This window comes from Mus caroli, chromosome 8 (assembly GCF_900094665.2).
Source record: "Mus caroli chromosome 8, CAROLI_EIJ_v1.1, whole genome shotgun sequence".
Lineage (NCBI taxonomy): Eukaryota > Metazoa > Chordata > Mammalia > Rodentia > Muridae > Mus > Mus caroli.
This window is the reverse complement of record NC_034577.1, coordinates 5,106,983-5,120,940: the sequence shown is the minus strand read 5'-3', so window position 1 is coordinate 5,120,940 and position 13,958 is coordinate 5,106,983. Positions and strand designations below refer to the sequence as shown.

The 13,958-nt window shown below is 42.9% G+C and overlaps 1 protein-coding gene across 1 annotated transcript in view; it reads left to right on the top strand.

Moving 5' to 3' along the window:
- Efnb2 (ephrin B2) overlaps nt 1-13,958 on the top strand; it is a 43,394-nt gene that overhangs the window by 20,129 nt on the left and 9,307 nt on the right. Inside the window, exon 2 of the mRNA XM_021169680.2 lies at nt 1,531-1,814. Within this exon, the coding sequence (XP_021025339.1) occupies nt 1,531-1,814 (284 nt within the window). The remainder of the gene's footprint in view (nt 1-1,530; nt 1,815-13,958) is intronic.

Genomic DNA, 13,958 nt, shown 5'->3' with positions numbered 1-13,958 from the left:
AAGTAACAAGCAGTTTTGGGTGCATGCATTTTTGTGTGTGTGTTCACCTTTAAAAAGTTTCAGCAATTTCATATCATCATCATCATCACCATTGTCAGTAGTCATAGTAGTGGATTTTGGAAACGGAGTTTCTCTGTGTAGTCCTGGGTGTGCCGGTGATGTATTTTGTTTGTTTATTTGCTTTGCTTTTAAGATATGAAGTTGGGAGGGAAAGGGAACATATATGGGGGGGGGCAGGGAGGAGTACAGTGGGACCTAGAGGGAGGGAGTAGAACATGGGTAAGACCAAGATACATTGTATACATGTACAAAATTGAAAACAAAATTTAAAGTATCAGTCTTGAATATGAGTCTACAGTGTGAGCTGGGCTATCTGCTACTTTGTAACCTTGTAATACACTGGCTGAGAACCGTGGCTGGTTACATAAATCACCTTAGTTGGTGTGGATTTGAACTTTGGGAGCCCCATCATCCTTTTCTCATCTGTTGCTTCATCCTGGCCCCAAGGGTCATCATGGCTGGTGGGCCTCTCTGGCTAAATAATGCCAGAGCCCAGGCTGGGAGCTCTGGGAGGCTCTGCTTTGTTCCGGAGCTTTAATATTTTAATGAGCCTGCAGGCTTGGCGGCTCTCTCTGAGTGTGTTGTTAGTGTTAGCACTTGCAGAAGGATGTTCATTAGGAAGCTCTTGTTTCAGCGGCTCAGAGAGACTCCCCATTAGGGAAGATCTTTCAGCAGCATGGCCAGCAAGAGAGGAAAGGAGGAGAGCTTTTAGCTGGGAACATCCAAGGGATTTTGTATCCGTCGTCTTAGTTCTAAGGATTTGCTTCGAAGAATTAATTGGAGCAAATACATCTCAAGGGAGGGGAAAAGGGAAGATTTGTAGAGCAAGGAGGGTACTTGTTGTCCTCACAAGCAGAGGGCTCTTCATCTTGCAGCTGAATCAATACGACACTAATTATTTCTGGTTATCTTTTATGGGTTTGTAAGACATTTCTTTTGTTCTGTGTAATAAAAAACCCATTGTTTGATCAGTGACTGACTAATTATGATAAGTAATTTGAAACATTCTTGATGAAACTTGTCTGTTAATTAACATCAACAGCGCATGGAAACTACCAGGACAACAAAGGCTCCGTGCATGCTCTGTTCCTGGAATTGATGGGATCTCTCTGGCATGCCCAATAAACCGAGCTGCCAATGGTTAAAAAATAACAAACAGGTGGGAAGGTCTGACTCCCCACCAGGGGAAGAGTTGTTGTAAAGTTGCACAAAAGAATATTGGAATATTACAAGGGCAGGGTGAGAACAGAAGGCCCTAATGCCCCAGAGGAAGAAGAGTCCACCCTTTTGTTTGGGGGGTTAATCCTAAGAGACCCAGGAAGGCTCTTTGTCCCAGGAAGACACCTTTGGTGACTCAGAGCACAGTGCTGAGCTGTCTTGGTTGAGGTGATTGGTAACACCTGGCTCTTTGATGACTGATGAAGATGTTCACTTTTATCAACTCAGTGGCTTTTCTTTTATGCTTTTTAGATTTCTACCTGGACAAGGCCTGGTACTATACCCACAGATAGGAGACAAATTGGATATTATTTGCCCCAAAGTGGACTCTAAAACTGTTGGCCAGTATGAATATTATAAAGTTTATATGGTTGATAAAGACCAAGCAGACAGATGCACAATTAAGAAGGAGAATACCCCACTGCTCAACTGTGCCAGACCAGACCAAGATGTGAAATTCACCATCAAGTTTCAAGAATTCAGCCCTAACCTCTGGGGTCTAGAATTTCAGAAGAACAAAGATTACTACATTATATGTAAGTATAGTTCTCTCTCTTTATTTTGTAGAAATTAGGATAAGCTAAGTAGGTTTGTATTCATTTCTGTTTCCCTTAAATTACCATGGTAAATAATTTGTTGAGAAGCTTTTTTTCATTTATTTTTCTTTTAAATAATTGAAATTTGGGACCCTGTAGTAACAGCATTAATTAAATATAACTACTCAGCAGGGGTGAACCTGCCAGGATTCTTACAGTGTTAAAATAAGTAAATTACATGAAGGGACTCAGCATCCCCACTAACAAAACCATCTTTAAGGACCTTGGGTGAGGTTTTGATAGGTAAATCTGTGTAATGCTTTTTCTCGCCATCCATCCATCTGTCCATCCATCCATCCACTCATTCATTACTGTGCATTCGGTTCTAAGAACTGTGTTTCAGAGCCAGGACTCGAGAGAGCAATAGTGTAATAGTGGGACAGTTTGTATCAGTCCAGACGGCAGAGCTCAGAGCTTGGAAGCATGGGGTTTTCAGAGAAGCGCCAGCAGTCATGCAGAAGTGGTCACATTGAGTCCTGATGAAAAGGAGTAAGGCGTGGGTGTGCTGCCTGAATGATACCCCGTGTCTATCATAACACTGTGGCATTATTTCAGGAATAGAGGATAGATATCAATGGAGATATACCTGGAGTGCATTTGTGAGCTGTGCCATGGCGACACATGCCTACTGTGCGTACGTTGCAGCTAGCACTAAGCAGGCTTGTTCCCAGTGTGGGTGATCTTGGTTGAGTGGAGTCTGGTACACAGAGACAGTGGGTTCTGGTTCAGTTGTTTGGGGTCTGGGACTCTTCTTTGTGGGCTTTTCGTTGTTTTAAATTGTGTTGTTTAGGATGATACTCCCTATGCATGCTGGCAAGTACTTGACCCCTGAGCTATAGCCATAGCCCTGGAGTTACACTCTTTGCTCTTTCCTCGGCCTTCGGTTCCTTGAGGTGCAGTGGGCCCCAGGTTGGATACCTTACCATTATCATTAGATTGGAAGTCTGCCTCTCTCCTGTTATGATCTGCTCTTTACATTGCAGAAGCAGCAGTTCAGTGTATATTCATCTAGTGCTCCTTGGTATGATTAGAGATTAAAGCAAAGGTGGTCACAGGCAGTCATTATCTTGTTTGTTGTTGCTTCAAATGAAATGCCACATAGACTAAGAAACAATTTTTGAAACTAACACGATACAGGATACATAGAGAATACATTTCTAAGAGCAACAAAAAGAGAAAAAGGAGGAAGTAGTAAGTTAGATATTTAATGGAATAATTACCATCAAGTGAAAATAAAAGCATTCTGGTATGAAACGAGGCAGATGGGGTGGTAAGATAATAGGGCCATCTTTGAAGATATAAGGTAGTTACAAGGTAAAAGAAATGGAAGCTAAACTTTTGGAAACACACACACACGTTACTGAAGACTTTTAATGGCTGCCATGATCCAGCATGACTTTTATAGAGAATGAAACTGTCCCTTTCAGAATCTTTGAATCTTCCCTGCTCCAAGTGAGTGGAGAAAGAAAGGCCTTAAGAAATCGGCACTACTCAAGATGGGGAATGCCCAACCCTGAAGCTGCATGCTGCCAAAGGGACCCCAAGGGCTTCCACATTCCGAATGATGGTGTTGAAAAATCCTAGCTTCCTACCTAGGGCAAGTGGGAACTTGGTAAACATTCAAGGTTTAACCTTCCATTTGAAATAATATACACACATAAAATGCAGCTAAATGAGTGGTTTACCAGCATCTCTTAGTGCATCATAGTGTTCATGGGCCTGTCATAACTGCTCTTTCTCGATGTGCAGGACGTTTAGACTTGCACATACAGTTTAATTTTTAGTTAAAATAGCAGTCTGCCCAACACTGGCACCTATTGGTTTTGTTTGTTTGTTTGTTTTTAGAGAGCTCATTAGGCCACATTAACGGGTTTTTAATATGCTTCTCACTACACTGGCCCTCAGAACTGTCCTTAGAGTTAGGGTTTTCCACGTCCAAGCATGGGGTAGCTTGTAATTCAAGAGGCTGTAGCAAGATGAGCTCAACCGGAAAGCCATCCTGCTCTACACACAAGATTCCTCTGTATGTTCAATAGCTAGAAACCATCTTTAAAAACATTTGGCTGTCCTGTTGCAAGCAATAAAGCACTGTGGGAATGTTTCTTCTAACAAGGTATTCCCAGGCCTGTGAGTGGCTCAGGACTTTTCCAGGAAGCCCAGTGCTGCTTGCAGCAAAGTTGAAAGGCTTCCCCTACGTCACAGGCAGAAGAGATTCAAATACTTAGCAACATGTAGAAGCCAGTTTCTCACCCACACCGTAGAGCGCCCATTGCTGTACAAGTTCCCTTGAAAGGAGGGAAATGATAAGATCAAATTTTAAAATAGTACCAAAACAGCCTAGGGACTTGAGAAACTCACCAATTTTCCTATCAAACAGATGTGTACAGGATGCACGCACATACACACACACACACACACACACACACACACACACACACACATAGTCACATTCTTTTTTTTTCTCCAGGAGGAAAGTATGTACAGGCAATAGTCTTTACAGCAGTACGTTCATAAAGAGTGCTGGGTAGCACAACAGGAAAAGCTCAGATTCACAAGTTATTTTTAATACTGCAAGCGAATGATTTACTTGGAGATAGGAAATAATGTCAGTATTTGAGTTTCTGACTCTTAAGTCTTAGCATCCAGCTGGTTGGCACTTTGAGCCCAGACAATGTCAGGAGCATCCTATGGTGGTTTCCATTGTAAAATCAGCTGTGGTTGCAGGGGTGCTTGGTACACCCCCGTGGGGAAGTACACACGGCTCTGCTGGTATTGGGCTGTCTCGCACAAGTGCAGAGCCTCATGTTTGTTACCTGAGTTTGACGGAAGTGACTTCTATTTCCTTCTCTAGAACATTCTTTTATCACTATTGTCCCTCTGTGATGGTCAGACCTACAGACCATCTGCCTGCTCACTAATACTTCCCAGTTACAGCTGACAGGGTCTGGTCCCAGTTTTTTAATAAGGATTTTTCATTTGACTTGTAGTGTTACCCAACTTAAAGTCACTCACTGCATCTTTGGGTTTTATAATCAGCACAAGTATGTAATGGGAATGTATTCTATACCCACCATCTCTCCACTGGGTCCCCTTAAGAAGTGACATGATGGAACGCTAGGCCTCCTCATTAACCTTCCTGCACACAATTGTGTGCTTTGACAAGTGGCGAAGTGACACACATGGAGGTCCTTCGTGTTTAGAATTGACTTCTCAAGCGACCTAGTTCAGTAATCAGCCTTGGGCTTTATTTACATAATAAACTCTTCTAATCATATGCGATCCTAAGATGGGGATGTTAGGACCGCACAGTCTGAAAATGCCCCTGCTCTTCATTACATTCAGATCCTTAATGGCCTAAAAAACAGAGCTTGGATTTATATAACCTGTACTTATATTTTTATCATGTCTTTCACTTAATTGTTTATGAAGTAACTGTATCTCCTGATATTATCCGCCCGTCATAGACATTCATGGTTGGATATATTATTTTAAACGAGCTGTCCGGTCTTTAGTGGGAAGGCATCTCTACTCTCTGAGTACCCAGCCTTCAGCACTAAGTTTTCATAGAGAAACTGTCCAAGCTTCTTTAGAGCTAGCGAGCTGAGACAGCAAGCTCCTTCTGTTGGCCCTGAAGCCCTGAGGCAGGTGCTCTGGGCTGGGGCCCAGTCTGAGACTTACAGGTTGTACATAGATTGTACATGAGTGAAGGTGGAAGCTAGTGACCCACACTGACTTCAGGGATGCAGGAGCCACCGCAGGGCTATGGACTGACCTCAGACTGCTCCTTACCTTTGGTCCTATGAGGTTTGAATGTTGTTTTATTATATACCTATAGGCAGATCACAGTCTCTTAGCATCATCTAGAAGTCACTATTTCTGACTCACTGTCACTGAAGTCACTGAGTGCCTTATTGAAGTCAGCTCTCCATATCCACCCTGCCTTTCTGAGCCATCAAGTCTGGGGGAATCCTCCATTTCTTAGGCCTCTTTACTGAGAGAGTGCAAAACTGGGAGGCTCCACAGACACTGTTGGAATGTTTTTAAGTGTACATTCCACTTCCGAGGTGGGAAAAAAATCACAAAATAAAGAGAAATATTTGCACAAGTAAAAGCAAATAACAATATTAAAGAGCCAATATAATAGTTTGCTCCTTATTTTGGTGGAGTGTATGTTGCATATCTTCTTTTTCTGGCTTTGATTTGCTCGTTTTGGTGAGGACTGTGGGGAGTTGCACTAATTCACTGAGTGTCCTGAACTGTCTCTTTAGAAAATTACTAAATCCCAGAGCAGCTTTCAGATGCCCCTTGTCGTAAAGATAGCTTTTAGAACATGTAAGAGCACAAAGCAGCCATGAACAGATTATGGAGTTTATTCAGTGGGTTACTTATGTATGGGAGGTGTCCAGCAGCCATGCTCCTTCAGCGGGTTATTTATGTATGGGAGATGTCCAGTGGATACTGGAGAGCTTTAGTAACACAGAAACTACATCCTGTCTTCCTGTCTCCTGGCTTTGGGGCGAAAATTTGTGTTTGATAATGTCATTGCACCCAGTTGCTGAGTGGAGGCATTTAAGCACATTCCCAGTTTCCTCCGTAGCTCTTCTTCTTGTAATGGAACTTCCCCAGAGGCCGTTACTATAGAAGGAGCAGCAGAAGAGTACATGCCACGCTTAGAAACACAGTTGACCCAGGCGCTGTGAGTCCAAGTCCGGCCACCCTGGGCTTTATGTGCCAATATGTCTTCTCTTCCTTAAAATCGTCATGAGCACACTTGCTCATGGGGTAAAAACACTTCCCATGAGGACAAATATGCCAGGTGGCTAGTGTCCATGTGTGGCTACCAACCAAGAACAAGTTAACAGTGGAACTGAGAGGCAGTAAAAGGCTGGAGGCTGAATGCAAAAGTGGGCTTCATGGCAAGAGGGGTTGCCTGGGAAGGATGGGTATAGAAAGCATCCTTCGTTTGTAGTCTGGGCATATGCAAAACCACAGAGTGTTGAGCAGCCTCAGTCACTCTGGGCATCTCTACTCATTAGCAATTCCCACTCTGTCTTCTTTGACTGTCACTAAAGCCCTTTTGTTCCTGTTGACCAAGAAGCACACACATATGTGTGGTTTCTTCCAGAATCGCCTGACCTTGACAGCCAGTTCTTTTACAGACCCTGAAGGCTCAGACAGGGAGGAGTGTTGATACACCTACAGTTGGGGCTCTTACTTTCCAGTTCATCAGACTCTCACGTGCTCTGCTTCCCTAGGACACAGGAAATATCAGTCATCGTGCCAGGGCAGCCCTGTGGGTTCCATCTGTAGGAAGCCTCTCCCGAGGATCTGGAGGGTCCATGTTGAATTTAGTCTAAAGAAAGGTCAGTTTTGCATCTGCCTATCTTGAGAATGCACCAAGATACTGGGGACTCCCAAGTCTAGCAGAGTCATGGCCACCCGAATGCTAGCCTGGGTGGTGCAGAGGATCAGAGGATGAGGCTGCCCTGGGTAGGATTCTGTTCACAGCCATTGGGATCTCCTGGGAAACAGGGAACACACACTCATGTAAACCGGACAGATATAGGCCTGCCATTACCATCCCCTGCTCTGAAAGTAACGACTGACCCCAGCATGAGGAGCAAAAATTGAGGAAGAATAAACACCGTGAATACAAAATAAGTAAGATGAGAAATAAAGGACTTCACATAGCCAAGAAGTTTTTCAGGAATTATTCAGAATAAAACTGTCTTTATTATTTCATAAAACCCATCTTTATATCTCTACCCTTGTATTTATAGCTTGTTAACGGTTCACATAGATTTATAAATAATTGAACAATGCTAGAGACCCAGTGCATAAAAGAGGACACGTTTCTTTCTTAACAGCCCTTAAATATTCATCATGAAGATAAAATTTTCAAGCAAAATAAAACACTTAAAAAAATAGCCAAGAGGCATAGACAGACATTTTGGAGGGAAAAAAAAAAGATTACTTTGAGAAAAACTGATTTATATAGTTCTTAAGAGGCTCAAATTTATTCCTAAAGTGCTAACTCTGAGTCTGGATGTGTTTGATCCTTGGGGGAGTGCTGTGACCTTCATGCCTGCCTCACTTTCAAGTCTAACAGCATAAGAGATAGAAATTTTTCACTGCTGTGAAGAAACCCAAACAGTGTTCATGGCTTAGAACACTTTACATGCCATGAAGCATCAGGGCCAAACCCAATATGGGGCCTTCAAACCCTTAGGTCTCCATTGAAAGACTCCCGGGCCATGTGTGCACCGTAATGCGAACATGCAGATGTACATGATATATGTGTAGGGTTAGCAAAGAAAGTATGCATAGAAAATAATAGTGATGATGGTGTCCAGTCACGCAAAGCACATGCATGACAGGGCAGGGCTCAGACACATTGGAGCATGCATGCATGCTTACACATACATAGAGAGGGAAAAGACAAGAGACAGGCACAATACATGTACAACTGTGTTAAGCTCCTGCAATAACTCCTCTTCTATCAAACATATGTTGGTAGTGATGCCCTATCATATATTATATAACATATAACTAACTCAGTCATACATCCTGAGTTGAACTAAGAAAACCTACAAGAGTATAGGTAAGCTGGGTGCTATGGCAGGTGCCTAGTCCTCACTACCCCAAAGACCAAGTCCAGGAGTTGAAAACTAACTGAGCAACATAAGACCTACACCTACAGGATAGAAAGGTGGGAGAATCGCCCTTGTTCGCACTTCAAATTCTTCTATTTTTAAATCTATTAATAGATTTAAAATCTTTTTGGCTTTTTTTCCCCCATTAAGGTTATACTAGATTGATTTTATGGCATTAGCAAGTACTTTGAGCTCATCAACAGAAGTTGCTAAATAATAATGTAATTAAAATCAAGTTAGTTCAATATAGGAACAGAGACATTAAGAGTTATTAAGTTTCCTTGGCTAAGTGCAAATGCTGTGTGTGTGTGTGTGTGTGTGTGTATGGTAGATGGTGATCGAGTCGATTGGTGGATATATGGATGGTAGATATGTAGCCTGTTGGATATATGGATGGTGGATGTCGGTTGGGAAGATAGGTGGACAGTGGGTACATGTGTGGATGAGTAGGTGGATAGCAAAATGGACTGATAGATCAGCCCAGTCTTGGGCAAGAACATAATCGATCTCATATAGAGAAACCAGATTATGTGTTGCTGAATGCTAACTTTGCTTAAAAGTCACTTTGCTTTAGTGAATGAATCTAGCTTTCCTCTTCCTTCTATTAAACCATGGACCGAAGTTAATTCTTTCATTGGAAGAAATGTCTGAGAATCTGCCCCTGATTCTTTGAATAGAGAAGAGGTGTCCTGCATGCATGAGAAAGGCTCACACAGAGGACAGATTTAAACAGGGGCACTTTATCATGGTTACTGCTGGCCTCTCAATGGTCAAAGCAAATAATGTCATGACCATCTAGACCGTGAGGCCACAAGAGTACTGCTGCCTCTCCTGAAGAGTCCCATCCGAAGCCGTCAGCAGGCATTAGGTCAACCGCTACAGAAGCTGCTCCCACCTAGCCATGAGCTCTCCTCGGATGGATGTTTTCTACTCCACTGCTGCTCCTTCTGTAATGACTGGGTCATTAATATCATTGCCTGCAATTAGTGACAGTCGGGCGAGTGAGAGGATTGTAGGATGTCCTTCCCTAGCCCCACTGACCATGGACATTTCACGCTAACTCGGTTCCTAGCTAGATATTTCTGTGTTGCCACAAAGATAGTTTAAAAAATCAAGAATGTTAAAAGAGAAAGAACCAGAGAGGAGAGAATGAGTTGTGCGCTACAAATAATCCACTCAGCTGCATGCGGCTCATGATTCAGGGCATTTTCCTGAGATGTTATCACTGTCTTGAACAGGAAGTTTGCGTTTTAAAAATCTGGGGTTTTAAGTTAATGGACAATAGAGAATTATGTCTTATCTTTAGAACTATTGTATCTTTTTTTTTAATGTGACTTTAGCCATTACTATTGAAATGGTCATCTGGCAACCTATTTTTAAAACACAATTCTCTAGTAGTTTTAATTCAGGTCAATGGTGACTCCCCTGTGGAGGTAACTGTTACTTTATTATAGGTTAGACTATCCTCATTCTAATTACTGTCTCTGGATGGTAGCAATAACAAACACCCTAGAATATGTAAAATAAGAAGAGTACTTTCTAAATGACATTATTATTATTATTATTATTATTTTGGTTTTTTGAGACAGGGTTTCTCTGTGTATCCCTGGCTGTCCTGGAACTCACTTTGTAGACCAGGCTGGCCTCGAACTCAGAAATGCGCCTGCCTCTGCCTCCCGAGTGCTGGGATTAAAGGCATGCGCCACCACGCCCGGCGTATTTTTTTAAATTATTATTATTATTATTAATTTTTGCCTAATGAGGAGTCCTTGCCTGTGCAAGTCACCACAGAGTTAGCAGTAAAATTTTATACTAGAAAGCAGCATTTTTTTTTTCAACAGAATTCAAAAAAAAAAAAAAAATCAAGAGACTGAATTAGTGGGGGCAATATTTTGAGGGAGAATGCACAGCTTCCTAAGTGATTTTCCATGCTGAAGCATCTCTTGAGTTAAACCAGGACCAGGGGTAGTTTATGGTCGGCCTTGCTTTCACTTTTCTCAGGATAGCGTCAGGGTCCTGGCCTGAGCCAAGAGGGTACAGGCTGAACAGCCCTGACCTGAAACTCAAAGTCCAAACAAACTCCAAAACTTTTGGTACAGACAACTCTGTACAAATGTCCAAAATTCCAAAAGATTCCACAATCTGGAAGGTACTGAGCATTGAGACTTCTTTCTCAGCCCATTGCACACTCTAGCCTAAAAGTCCCTATGTAGACCAGGCTAATTCACCAAGATCCAACTCTTTCTGCCTCCCAAGTGCTGGGATTAGAGGCGTGCACACCACCATACCTGGTCCTTAACCCGTTTTCCTGATGTACTCACACACGTGTGCACATGTGGGCGTGCACACACATTCTCACACATACTATATAGACATGTGTCCCACGAGCACACGTGTCTGCCACATATTCCTGTTCCCCTCTTTTGTGAGCCGCTCTCTTTTGAGGACTGCTTTTCAAAGGTAACTGACTCATCTAGGATAAGCACATACTTAATCTTCGTATAGTTTTCCGTGGTTGAAAGGTTTTAGGAGTAACCCATGCTAAATCTTAGTTTCAGCTATGGCTCTCATAATTAGATACTGCAGCTGTTCTCCCATATAAGAACAGCTTGCTAGAAGACATGTCCAAGTGGGTACATTTTTAAAGACTTCTGTTTCTAAAGTGTCAATGAACCATCCCATCGTAGTTCATATGGGGTGCTTAAGCTCAGAAAATAAAATTAAGACAGCCCTTGAAACACACAGAAGAAAACCTATCTATTTGCACTTCATTCACAGCTTCTGTCATTCCTTAAAGCTGGACGAGAAGAGGGGGATATCTAAGTTTATATTTTTTTAGATTGGCTTTTCCAAAGTCATTTTGCCTAGTGCACAAGCCAAGAGATTGTGTTATGTGGAAGCTACTGGGCTGGTTAATCTCCACATGTGAATGGCTGCTTGGCGATTGTGAAAGGCAGTAACAGTGACACAGCTTTAATGGGAGCAATTCTTCCTGGGAGGTGAGCCCATGTTGCCTTAGATGAGAAACACAAGTCCTCCATCCCTGCTGCTTTATGGTACCTAAGCCTGGACAGTCTCCTACCTGCAAAGAAAGTTCATCAAATGGGAGTGGGAGCCCAGCAAGGAACCCAGCAAAGAGCCACGCTGGGTGCTTTCTTGTTGTGTATGTGTTGTGTGTTTTGTGCTTTGCTGAATGAATGTTCTTGTTGTGTGCATGTTTTGTGTTTTGTTGAATGAATGTTTCTCTTTGAGAATGTCTTGCTTTGTGTTCTTGTTTCTTCATGGGACATTTATGTTCTTGTTTCTTCCCCGGACGCTTTGAGGGACTGGGCTATGATGCTTTTTGCTCAAGGACAAGGCAAGCTTGGTATTATGGGGTGAGATACTCTAAGACAAGGAAGGCTGAACGCCTGCTGTTTAGCCAGATTCCTGTTATCTCTTTGGAAATCAAGGAGATGCATTCCACTCTTTCCCTCAGCAGGCACAATGGAAAACATAGTTTAGGAAGAGAGAGAGAGAGAGAGAGAGAGAGAGAGAGAGAGAGAGAGAGAGAGACAGAGAGAGAGAGAAGAATTTCCTCTTCTTCCCAGTGCTTTGAACTGATGTTTGTTTCAGACATTGTCTCATTCATTGTCCTTTTTAAAAACAGGCATTGATTTTTGGCTTTTCCTGGACATTATTATTTCTGTGTTGAGGACTTTTTCTCCTTCTGTGTCAGTTATCTCAGAGAATGACCTTGCTAACTGAGCCATGAAAACACATTAACTTGGGCTCTAGAGACTGAATCCTGTCTCTGTGGTATATACTCTGAATCTGTATTGTACTTTTTTTGGAATTTAAACTGATACTGGACTAAGTAGGAAGATCTTAGCTCCCCAGCTTGTACGTTGACATTAAATAACTGCATCTTGACCAGCGTTTTTGTTTCTAAACTTATATGTCTCATGCTTTTTGTTTTATTTTGTTGGCACTCAGAGATGCGGCCCTGGTGGGAGGACAGGGCAGTCTGGTTCTGTGTGTTGGGGTGACATTAAAGTCATGTGTCTCTCCGGATGATGCTTTTTCTGTTTGCCAGTTAAGCCCCTGCTAGGGTTTTCTCAGATGCCTGTGCTGAACTTGGGGGAAGGGTGTGGCGTTAGCATGGCCAGTGTGTGGTATAGAATGAGCTGGCAAGGGCGGTTCAGATTGGTGTTGACAGAGATTCTTATAAAGTGCTGACTGTTAGCTAATCAAAGACACTCCGCAAGGTCAGTCCTGGGTAAGGACACAGCTTCTGTGGTTTTCCTGATTGCATGATTATCATGTGTCTCCTTGGTGAGCTTGCTTTGGTTTGTTGACATATTTACTTTCAAATGTCTGCCAATCTACAAGTCCCACATGGCCACTTGAACTAGTGTGACCAGTCCTCCATAGTGTGACCACAGGGCCCAAAGATGTGACCTTTGATGAGATTGTCCTGAATCATACACTGTCTCTTTGGGAACAAGGCCCACGTGTGGGCTATTTCACCCTCCACTTGAGGGTCCTACTCTTCTCTACTGGACACAGTACAGCCAGCAGCTGTAGCTTGGCTTTGAAGCAGAGCAGATGCATCCACACAAAGGCACATTGAAATGTAGTACCCATCTTTGTGGGGATGGTCCAAGACTCAGGCATCTTCTGTCTATGTGGTCTATTTACCAGCTCTAGCACTCTGTGAGCTCGTAGAGCCAGTGTCACTGCCCAAAAGATCTGCAGATAACTGGAAACTCAGGCATCTCAAACTCTGTACAGTTGGTTTGTTGTGTTTTGAGACTGAGCCTTCTTATGCTTCCTGCACTGTCCTCGAGCCCTCATTCCTCATGTCTTAAGCTCCAATGGCTAGGACTGCAGACGTGGATACCACAGCCGGTTCAGGTGCTTTTCTGCTGAGCAGTGACCTTTGCTCTGTCCAGAGAGACAGGAAAGGGTAGTGGTGCTCCGAGTTAGACCCAAGAAGCAGGAGCTTTTAAAAGACGGCTATCAAATGCCCACGTGTCTTCATTAGTTTTCCTTTTGTTTTTTTGTTTGTTTGTTTGTTTTGTTTTGTTTTTTTCCAGACAGGGTTTCTCTGTGTAGCCCTGGCTGTCCTGGAACTCACTTTGTAGACCAGACCAGGCTGGCCTCGAACTCGAGACCTGCCTGCCTCTGCCTCCCAAGTGGTGGGATTAAAGGCGTGCGCCACCGCGCCCGGCTCCCAGTATCTTTATTAAGCCCACCTCCCAACAGGATAAAGTTTTCAAATAATTTTTAATCTAATAAAGTCTATTTTCCTCCTAACTAGGCCAGGGGAGAAGAATGTCTGGGCACTAAATAAAAGCTTAGGTATAACAATGTTATTTTTCCTGTCTCGGTGATTAAATGCAATTTTCTCCATTTGGTAATACAATGATTGTGGCCACATTAGATAATG